The 10,032-nt window shown below is 46.4% G+C and overlaps 3 protein-coding genes across 3 annotated transcripts; 1 reads left to right on the forward strand and 2 right to left on the reverse strand.

The window, feature by feature from the left end:
• The first annotated feature begins 857 nt into the window (after window positions 1-857).
• On the forward strand, window positions 858-2,569 carry LOC115760218 (non-specific lipid-transfer protein). Its single transcript, XM_030701470.1, has 4 exons — window positions 858-995; window positions 1,050-1,373; window positions 1,439-1,629; window positions 1,821-2,569. Exons 1-4 carry the CDS (start codon window positions 951-953, stop codon window positions 2,482-2,484), a joined length of 1,224 nt encoding a protein of 407 aa, XP_030557330.1. The 5' UTR covers window positions 858-950; the 3' UTR covers window positions 2,485-2,569.
• An 871-nt stretch (window positions 2,570-3,440) lies between these two features.
• Window positions 3,441-5,836, reverse strand: LOC115760192 (UDP-glucuronosyltransferase 2C1). Its single transcript, XM_030701423.1, has 3 exons — window positions 5,427-5,836; window positions 4,731-5,110; window positions 3,441-4,670 (listed from the first exon to the last, which is right to left on the reverse strand). Exons 1-3 carry the CDS (start codon window positions 5,688-5,690, stop codon window positions 3,755-3,757), a joined length of 1,560 nt encoding a protein of 519 aa, XP_030557283.1. The 5' UTR covers window positions 5,691-5,836; the 3' UTR covers window positions 3,441-3,754.
• Window positions 5,837-6,052: 216 nt separating this feature from the next.
• LOC115759811 (UDP-glucuronosyltransferase 1-2) lies at window positions 6,053-10,005 on the reverse strand. The gene is made up of 5 exons (XM_030700903.1): window positions 9,860-10,005; window positions 9,378-9,655; window positions 8,047-8,420; window positions 7,121-7,759; window positions 6,053-6,808 (listed from the first exon to the last, which is right to left on the reverse strand). Exons 2-5 carry the CDS (start codon window positions 9,648-9,650, stop codon window positions 6,535-6,537), a joined length of 1,560 nt encoding a protein of 519 aa, XP_030556763.1. The 5' UTR covers window positions 9,651-9,655; window positions 9,860-10,005; the 3' UTR covers window positions 6,053-6,534.
• Window positions 10,006-10,032: the final 27 nt, after the last annotated feature.

A 10,032-nucleotide genomic window follows, 5' to 3' on the forward strand; every position in this document is an offset into this window, starting at 1 on the left:
AAATGCCTAAATGTAGATGAAAACGCTTTTAATTGTGTTAACCTCACAAGAAACTTGAGATACAAGATCAATATCCGTGCTGATAATTTAAAATCTGAACTTATTTTCAGTTATATTGTGCTAATTGGCATTTTAAATACACAATAGACTCCGCCAAATCGAAAATTCGATATTTGTAATGATTCATCATCGATAGTTAGCAGTTCATTCGCTCATCTCGAAGCGTTCACGATAGTTAAAAACTATCGGACATTCTTCGTCAAGTGGTATCGTTGCTGCACGACACTCGACAACCATGCTAACACCGCGCTATCGGCAACTTTTAATTGCTTATATTTCATAAAAAACACTACAAAGAAAATGGCATATTGAGAAAAAACTACGTGGGATAGACACCATCTCCGACTTAATGGGACATTATATGTATATGTGGGCTAAGACGAATAATTACGACAAAAGTGTATGCTCTTACCTGAAGCATCAAATCATATTCTGGCGCAAACACACTGGACCTCTGTGGCTAATGGCCACCACCTTAAATACGTATAGCCACACATCGAGTCCCTTGGTAGTACATATCCACTTATTTAATTATTTTCATGTGCATTTTTCCGATGGATATTGTTATTGCTGCCCTCGGGACAGGCTGTAGCTTATTGAAGCTGACCAGGAATTGGAAACGGCATGCCAGTAAAATGGAATTTTGTGTGACCAGCTATTCGTTGGCCAGAAAAACCCAAAGAACACTTAAATACTACAACCAAAATATCAAGCAAGTAAAATGGCGGCACCTCAATTAAACTGGTTCGGAACATTAAATTAAACTTGCTCAAAATGAAAGCACATTCCAATTGAACTGATTCCACAAATGCAGAGGTAAACTCGCGACCGGTTGCAAGTCCACCAAACACTTGTTTTCTGGACGCCGACCACAACAGAAGCACCACAAAATGACCAAGACCAGAGTCTACGTTATCGGCGTTGGCATGACCAAGGTACGTATTGTTAAAGCGACCTTTGATCTTGCCTGTAATTGAGATCTGCCTTAGTTCGAGAAACCTGGTCGCCGCGCTGACGTCTGTTATCCGGACTTTGCCAAGGAGGCAGTCACCAAGGCACTGCAGGATGCCAACATCAAGTACGAGGAGGTGCAACAGGCTGTTGTGGGCTATGTCTATGGCGACTCCACTTGCGGACAACGTGCGGTCTATGAAGTGGGCATGACCGGAATTCCCGTCTACAACGTGAACAACAACTGTTCGACGGGCTCGAGTGCCTTGTACCTGGGCAAGCAGATCATTGAGTCGGGCAACGCAGACTGCGTGCTGGCTCTGGGCTTCGAGAAGATGGAGCGCGGCTCTTTGGCCGCGAAGGTATCTATATCACAACCCTTGAACTCTACATAATATCCGCTTATCCAGACCATCTTTGTTGTTAGTACTTTGACCGTGCCAATCCCATGGAGCGCCACATCACCGAAATGGGTGAGCTGACGGAGATCGGCGCCGGTCCAATGGCTGCCCAGATCTTCGGCAATGCCGGCAAGGAGCACATGAAGAAGTACGGCACAAAGCCGGAACACTTTGGCAAGATTGCCTGGAAGAACCACAAGCACTCCGTCAATAATCCGTAAGTTTTAGGTGAATTGATTAACGCCCGGTCGAAAGTTCGTTCGCATAATAAGTAGAGGAGGCACTTATCTTATCGCTTATCGTGCTTGCGGGGCCATCCTCTCTTTGAACATTGGCCATTCAGTTGATCGCTGCACTCGCTCTTATCTTAATCGGACTTTATTTATTTTTGTTCGCCTGTTGCTCCAGTTACTCGCAGTTCCGCGATGAATACACCCTGGAGCAGATTATGAAGTCGCCGCAGGTGGTCGAGGGCGTGCTGACCAAGCTGCAGTGCTGTCCCACCTCAGATGGCTCTGGTGCCGCCATTCTGGCCTCCGAGCAGTTCGTGCGTCGTCATGGTCTGGAGAAGCAGGCCGTGGAGATTGTGGGCATGGAAATGGCTAGCGATCCGGAATCGACTTTCGCCGACAAGAGCCTCATGAAGATTGCTGGCTACGACATGACTCGCCTGGCCTCGGAGCGCCTGTTCGCCAAGAGCGGCTACAAGCCACAGGATGTGCAGGTCGTGGAGCTGCACGACTGCTTCTCGGCCAATGAGCTGGTCACCTACGAGGCCTTGGGTCTCTGTGGCGAGGGCAAAGCCGGCGAGTTCATCGATCGTGGCGACAACACATATGGCGGCAAATTTGTGATCAATCCCAGTGGCGGGCTCATCTCCAAGGGCCATCCGCTGGGCGCCACAGGCTTGGCTCAGTGCGCCGAGCTCTGCTGGCAGCTGCGTGGCCTGGCCGAGAAGCGTCAGGTGGACGGCGCTCGGCTGGCCCTGCAGCACAACCTGGGTCTGGGTGGTGCTGTTGTGGTGGCTCTCTATCGTCTGGGCTTCCCGGGCGCTACTAAAGCAAAGTTGTAAATAATTTGTTTGATTTTGTAAATATATGTTGCATTGTATTTTGTATTCTTTAAGCGCATTGTGGTTATATTATGAATGTGTAATAATTTTCGACTTTATTATGGTTTTTATAATCTTAAAATCAGTAAATTAACAATTTTGAATTCATTATTTATTGGCCTTGCCGAAACGCATAAATACCAAATAATAATACCAAATACCAAAGGTTCGATAAGTAAAATACCAAAAGGCGCGCTATATAAAAAAGAACCTGTTCAATTGAACTAACTTAACAGTTATTTTAGTGCACAGTTATTTGTAGCCCGAACATTTGTTTTTTTGTGCGCATTTATAGTTACCACGAACATTTGTTTTCTCGACGCCGCCCACAAGAGAAGCATCACAAAATGACGAAAACAAGTGTCCACGTTATCGGCGTTGGCATGACCAAGATACGAATTCTAAAATTAACTTTTAAGCTCGTCTTTAACAGACATCCGACATCTTAGTTCGTGCAACATGGCCGACGCGTCGGCCTTTGCCAAAGAAGGCGCTGCAGGATGCCAACATTAAGTACGAAGCAACAGGCTGTTGTGGGTTATGTCTACGGGGAATCCACCAGCTGCCCATGCGGTCTACGAGGTGGGCATGACTGGCTAGATAGGATCGACTGCTGTGTATCTGACCAAGCGGCTCGTGAAGCCGGGCAACGCCGACTGTGTGCTGGCCTTGGTGAGCTTTGAGAAGATGGAGCCTGGCCTAATGAAGATTGCTGGCTACGAAATGACTCGCCTGGCCTCGGAACGCATGATCGCCAAGAGCGGCTACAAGCCAGAGGACTGCTTCTCGGCCAATGTGCTGGTCACCTACAAGAGCAAGGCCGCCCTCCGCTGGGCGTCTCACGCTTGGCTGTCAAAAATATCAGAAAATGCGAAAAAAAAAAAAAACATGCAGAAAGATCTAAGTGAACAAGTAATATATTTGATTGATGCGATCATCAGGTTAAATTATGCTCACAAATGAAATTAGATAACACATAAACGAGACTCGAAGGAGACTGACTGGAAGGAGAAGTCGCCAACGAATAACTATTTCACAGGTTTTGGATAAAGCGTTTTCATTCCATCAACTTTTATTGCTGTTTTGGAAGGTTCTAAAGGGGATTCCTGCGTCCGCCCAAGGAGAAATCAAATTTGTTGGCTAAAGACGCAGTTCCTCCAAGTAAGCTCTCCGTTAGTCTAGAGCATTCACTGTATATAACTTTATTTTCTGTTCCAGCCATTCCAGCTAATTAGCTGCGCTTGGGCTTCTCCACTGGCTGCTTGCGCTTGCAGCAACGTCGCCAGATTTCAGTGGCGATGGCCAGGAATAGAAGCAGCGCACAGGCCAGGGCCACATAGACGTCCAGCGAGTAGTAGACGAAGCGATTGAGTCGTACCGCGCCGGACTGCAGCAGCGGTGCGCCACGTGTCTCGGCCACATGTTGCACCCACCACAGAGCGGTCTCCAGCGCCAGTTGTGGACGCTCGTTGTAGGCGGCGGCAATTTTTTGCGCCTGCCGCTTGTATTTGGCATCCAGCGCCTGAGACAATGCCTCGAATGCCGTCTGCTCGCGGAGGCGTTCAAAGTCTAGTCGCACGGCCATGCCACGCTCCACCAGGGCGGCCACATTCAGATGCTGATCGCCATAGACGGGCATGCCCAGAATGGGCACGCCGCTGGCCACGGCCTCTGTGACGCCCATCAAACCGCCGTGTGTGAAGAATAGCCGCACATTGGGATGCGCCAGCAGATCGCGCTGTGGCAGCCACTTCATGATATGCACATTGGGTGGTTGTTCGGCCAGAGTCACGTTCTCCCACTTCCAGATGATCTGCTGCGGTAGACGCGCCAAGGCACGCAGCAGGCCCTCGCGCTTGGCGTCGGACAGCGTGTTGGCTCTCAGCTGGGAGCCCCAGCTTATGATTATGACACCATGCTTGGCCTTGTCCAGCAGCTGTTGCAGTGCATCATGCAAAGGCTTGGCCTGGCTTACATGCAGCCCGCCCACCTCGATGACATTCGGCGGCAGCGGCTTGGCTCCGCTCAGCGAGTAATGCTGATTGACGAGCATAAGCGAAGTGTTCTTCACCAGCTCACCAGTGCTGGGCAGGCCCGCTCCAAATCTCTGACGCAGCAGCGCATCGGCGGCGGGCACGCTGTACCAGCTGCGGGCAAAAAGAAAGGTTTTTCATCTGTTAGCCGCAACCGCATCCACTTCCGCTTACCCATAGAGCCAATTGAGCGCGTGCGTGGTTAACCAATTGCCCAGGCGACCAGCAAAGTGCATATGCTGCGATTCACCCAGGAATAAGGCTGGCATATAGGAGGGTATTATCGGTGCGCCCATGCGTTCGTAGTGCCAGGGCATCAGGGCGCAGCTACTCATGGCCACAACTGGCGACTGCAGCTGATGTGCCACACCCATCATGCAGTCCGTATTGAACTGCTCCAGAACGATGACGTCATAGTAGCCAGTCGGATGCCTGAGTATCTGCGCAAGTGCCGCGCTATTCAGCGTGGTATTGCAGGCAGCCTTGCCATAACCGTGCAGAATGAAGAACTCGGTGAAGGGCATCAGATGGGGCATAGCAACTTTCTCAAACATCTGCGGACAAAGGTGAATACTCTGATTTTCTATACATATTTATGAATATTAAAATTGTTAATGATGCTCTTGAGCTGGCAATCTCTCGCTTGTTAGTTCAACGCTCAGAGACGTCAAAGCACACTTTTAACAATTCTTGACCAACTCTTTAAATTCCCCTGAGCCCTGACTTAAAAGATTGAGCTTCCCTCTCTGCGTGAATTGTCCGTTAGTCAATCAATATATCTATATATATATATATATATATATATATAGATATATATATATATTATATTTAGCTATAGATAGCTATAGAGACCCATTCCAATTCACTCACATCGAAGCCAATTTTATCATTCAAATTGGCGCTGGGCAGGGCGTAGTCCTTGTAGCCCGTCGGCGGATGTATATACCGAAATGGACTGACCACATCCACATTGTGGCCCGTTTCGGCCAGTCGCCGCATCAGTGGCTGAAAGAACTGAAAATGACTGAGCGCTGGATGGGGAAAGAGGCCCAAGATTTTCAGGGCGTGCGTTGAGCTGTTCACTGAAAACAGTGAAAGCAGCAGCAACAATTTCCAAGCACAAATTGCCTGCATTTTCCTTTGAAACCAATGCTAAGCAAGAATGTATCTCATATAGATCATAAGAATGTCACTTATGGATGCACAGCTATAATTAAAACTGGGAGCACTTTTAGAATGCACTTTTATAATATCGCAAATCCGCACAAGACGTTCGTTTGGGCCACGCAACGTTTCGCAACTGAGCGAACATTTTAAGAATAGTTTTGAGCATCTATAAAAATATCGCATATCTCGTATGGGGGTAATCGACAGCAAGAGTTAAAGAGATGATATGTATAATAAACAAAATACGAGTACAAATTGCATGTCTAAGACTATTCTCACACGGTTGCGCTTAAAATTCTCAACGGGTTAAAGGCATATTCCGCGTTCTCTTTAAAAAGCGCTGAGACAGCAAAATTTATTTCTGCATTAATATTAATGCTTAAATTCGAATCAATTACATAAAATATAAATATTAATTAAATAATTTTGAATATTCAATTTTCTACAGAGCCGATTAAGTACTCCAAAAAACTTGACCCTTTGAATATTAATGCAAAGATCAAATATAAACATTTCTATGTGGTCATATAAACATTTATATTGTCTTTCAACTGATCTTAGATTTCTTTTTGGACAAGTACTCCAGTCTATACATGTTTATAGATTATTTTTTAGGTTTCTTTTGGACACCTCAAGTGTTTAACCCATATCCCATATCTAACATTCTTTAGATACAAGCTAAAAGTATAAGCACAACATTTCCAACTTTATATCTAAATTTTTAGGAGCGGGAGTCACTAAACTAAAATGGAACACTAACAGACGTTCACATGGAAAATATCACATAGACTAAGCTAAGGATCAAATCGATTTAATCCCTTTTGTTCTTCTGTTCCGGTCGCTTGGCGCGACAGCGTCTTATGAGGGCCACCCAGCTGGCAATCACAATGGCCAAAATGATACCAACTGTCGCATAGCAGTCCAGCGAGTAGTAGACAAAACGTGACAGCTCCACGGCGCTGGATTTCAGCAGCGGATTCCCACCAGTGTGACCCACATGCTCCACCCACCAGAGGGCCGTCTGCAGCGCCTGTTGCGGTCTATACTTGAAGGAGTGCGCGACTAGCTTAGCAGCATCCGCGTACCTGGAACGAGGAAATAATATATCAAACAAATGGTAAGCGAGAACTAGTCGAGATTGACCGACTAGGAGATACCCTGTGGGACATATTGTATTCTTCGCTTAGCTTAACATTCTAGTAGTCGATAATTTGAGGTAATATTGATATGGCATAGAAAACTATGCTCAGCCCAGTCTGTTAATGCAGATGGACAAACATATAGGCGGACGTGGCTGTGGATTGACTCGACTATTGATCTTGTATATAGTTAAGTGAAGAGCTCATAGATGTTTTCCACGGCCTGAATAGGTACAGGATGTTGAGGCAACGACTCACTTCTTGTCCAGAGCACGTTTCAGGGCCTTCAGTACGGTATTCTCGCCAATGTCCTCGTAGTGCAGCAGCACGCCCATATTACGCTGCACCAGGGCGGCCGCGTTTAGGAACTGATCACCATACATGGGCGTGGCCACAACGGGCACACCACAATAGGCCGCCTCGGAGCTGCCCATGAGGCCGGCATGGGTCATGAACACCTTGACATTGGGATGACAGAGTATATCGCGCTGTGGCAGCCACTTCATGATGTGCATATTTGGCGGCATATTGGCCAGCGTCTCGTTCTCCCACTTCCAGATGACCTGCTGCTTCAGTCGGGCAACGGCGCGCACAATACCGTCGCGCTTCTCCGGCGACAGCGAATTGGCGCGTATCATGGAGCCCCAGCTGATGAGTATGACGCCATGCTCGGCATTGTCGAGCAGACGCTGCAGCTCGGCGCTCAGCGGATTGGCCTTCTGGATGTGCAGGCCGCCCAGCTCGATGACGTTCGGCGGCAACGGCTTTGCACCGCTCAGCGAATAGTGTTGATTCACAAAGTAGACGGAGGTGTTCTTCACCAGTTCGCCCACCGAGGGCACATCGTGGCCAAACTTGTACTGCACCAGCGCATCCGCAGCGGGTATGGAGACGAGTCTGAAATCGAGTGCAATTAGTCGTGAATAGTTCCCAGTGAATAGAGCCCTGCAGCGCAACGTGGTTATCGATACTCAATACTCAAACTCTTTCGACTCGAGCTGTTCGAGTTGCAAACAAACAATTGAGCAGGTCGTTAAAACAAGCTCGAACTGATTCGAGCTCGCTTGTGTTCGAGCTAACGGTTAGCTCGAACATGTTGCAGATTCGAGCAAAACGAACTACGTTGGTTTGAATATCGAACAGATTTGGTAAATAGTCCCTCGGTTTTTGTTTCGTATACCTACTTGTACAACCAGTTGAGTGTATGGAAACTGAACCAGTTGGCCAAACGGCCGCCAAAGTTCATGTCCTGCGATTGACCCATGAATAAAGCTGGAATATAGGAGGGTATGATTGGGACGCCCATGCGTTCGTAGTGCCAGGGCATCATGGCGCAGCTGCTCAAGGCGACTACTGGTGCTTGCAGCTGATGTGCCACGCCCATCATGCAGTCCGTATTGAACTGCTCCAGAACGATGACGTCATAGTAGCCAGCCTTACGCTTGAGCACCGTCTGCAAGGCCTCCGAGCGCAGCGTCAAGTTGCATGCCTCTTTGCCCCACTCGTGCAGCAGAAAGAACTCAATAAAATGATTGTAGAAAGGTCGCTTCTCGAAGAACTGCAAGAGAGTGTGCAAGAGAGAGAAAGAGAATGTGTGTTAGAGAGAGAGAGAGAGAGAGAATTACTTCATCCGGAGTTTACTTTCGCTTGACACCATTTTTTTTTTTTTTTTGCTTTCAGGTTTTTGATGATGAATTGGCGAATGCTCAACTAGACAAAAGAGATAGCATGCACGACTATGAGTTATCCTGTAAAAAGTGGCTAAATGGCATAATATACGTTGGATCAATATTTATTTATTCGCAGGAGATAAAGGTAATTACTTTATTTTTTTTAGTATTTCATATTTGCTATTAGAAAGATTAAAAATGGCCCAATTTAATCAGCTAAAATCAACGAGCACATATAGGCCCAATTGTTGTCGAAATGCTGGGAAAGTTTTGGAACTTAAAAATAGCACATAAACTTGTGCCTATACAAAAAAAAAGTCATAGGAAATTTTTGGCTTCCCACTAGGAGACCAATAAGATAAATATAGCTTATCTACGTTGGCCTACATAAAAGGAAATATGTGCTTATTTAAAATTTGGGTTCGTGAAATATTTTCACTTATTTTATCGGAAAAGGGGGGAGTATTACAAGGCAAAGAATTCTTGACGAGAACCTCTGCTAAATTTTGCTGATAGTTATAAAGTCCGAGATTTTGGTCGATTTTCAAGAAACAAAAATTAATTTAAATATGCGACAAGAGTATATACACTATTGGGTCCGATATGTAACTCTCTGGCCGTAACACTTATTTCTACTATATTATAAAAGGCCTTAACTATTTTGCAATAGGTATAAATCATAATGAAAATGAAAGCAAATCTCAGACAATTGTTTTGAATACCTTGAGGCAATCCTTGAGCAATGTTAGGGGTATGCCTGCACATCTCACAACAGATTGTTTAAATTCTGCTGAAATTGGCCTGAATACCCCTAACATATACAAAATGCCAATTTAGTTGCTCACCTTCAAGTCCACGCTGTTCGTTAGCTTCTCCGTGCCCGTTAGCGGAAAATCCTTGTAGCGTATGGGCGGGTTTTTAGCCGGAAAATGGCTAACCACGCTAACATCGTGGCCTGCCTCGGCCAAGGCGTGCATTATGGGCTGAAAGAAGTGAAAATGGCTGACGCCGGGATGCGGGAACAGGCCGAGAACTTTCAGCGGGCGGCCGGCGTCCACTTGAACGCAGAGCAGCGTCAGCAGCGCTGCCAGCAGCGGGCGGAGCAGCAGCAGCAGCATTGTCTCTGTTGGCATGCGTAGCATAAATTAAAATTAGAAAACAAATTGAAAAATCGAACAGTTCGTAAAATAACACTTGTTGCATGCAATTGTTGCAAACTCTTGACCTTGGCTGCATTTCGCTCTGCGCATGGCACAGAAATTATGTAAATTATTGCTGTGTAAAATGGCAAAGAAAACGCACAAATTGCTGTAAAATGATAACTTACCAAAGCTGTGGCGAAATGACGCTAATTGCGGCTGCGAATTGAGCAGCACTCAAATTCACTAAAAATGCGAGGCTCAATTAAATTATCGAAGCAAAAAGCAACACGATATAAACTATTGTTACGCGCTTCGCTGTTGTCGAGCGACTGACAAACACCGTTTATTTGTTGCGGCC

The sequence above is a fragment of the Drosophila novamexicana genome, unplaced genomic scaffold (assembly GCF_003285875.2).
Source record: "Drosophila novamexicana strain 15010-1031.04,08,12 unplaced genomic scaffold, DnovRS2.1 tig00000387-arrow-pilon, whole genome shotgun sequence".
NCBI classification, from domain to species: domain Eukaryota; kingdom Metazoa; phylum Arthropoda; class Insecta; order Diptera; family Drosophilidae; genus Drosophila; species Drosophila novamexicana.

What these genes read in the sequence shown, in the direction of transcription:
- LOC115760218 (XM_030701470.1), top strand. Translation starts at nt 951, where the DNA reads ATGACCAAGACCAGAGTCTACGTTATCGGCGTTGGCATGACCAAG. An exon ending in TCGGCGTTGGCATGACCAAG is followed by an intron (nt 996 to 1,049) that starts GTACGTATTGTT and finishes GATCTGCCTTAG; the next exon opens with TTCGAGAAACCTGGTCGCCG. An exon ending in AAGCACTCCGTCAATAATCC is followed by an intron (nt 1,630 to 1,820) that starts GTAAGTTTTAGG and finishes CTGTTGCTCCAG; the next exon opens with TTACTCGCAGTTCCGCGATG.
- LOC115760192 (XM_030701423.1), bottom strand. Translation starts at nt 5,690, where the DNA reads ATGCAGGCAATTTGTGCTTGGAAATTGTTGCTGCTGCTTTCACTGTTT. An exon ending in ATGATAAAATTGGCTTCGAT is followed by an intron (nt 5,111 to 5,426) that starts GTGAGTGAATTG and finishes CTTTGTCCGCAG; the next exon opens with ATGTTTGAGAAAGTTGCTAT. An exon ending in GCGCTCAATTGGCTCTATGG is followed by an intron (nt 4,671 to 4,730) that starts GTAAGCGGAAGT and finishes TTTTGCCCGCAG; the next exon opens with CTGGTACAGCGTGCCCGCCG.
- LOC115759811 (XM_030700903.1), bottom strand. Translation starts at nt 9,650, where the DNA reads ATGCTGCTGCTGCTGCTCCGCCCGCTGCTGGCAGCGCTGCTGACGCTG. An exon ending in ACACTCAACTGGTTGTACAA is followed by an intron (nt 7,760 to 8,046) that starts GTAGGTATACGA and finishes ACTCGATTTCAG; the next exon opens with ACTCGTCTCCATACCCGCTG. An exon ending in AAACGTGCTCTGGACAAGAA is followed by an intron (nt 6,809 to 7,120) that starts GTGAGTCGTTGC and finishes TCCTCGTTCCAG; the next exon opens with GTACGCGGATGCTGCTAAGC.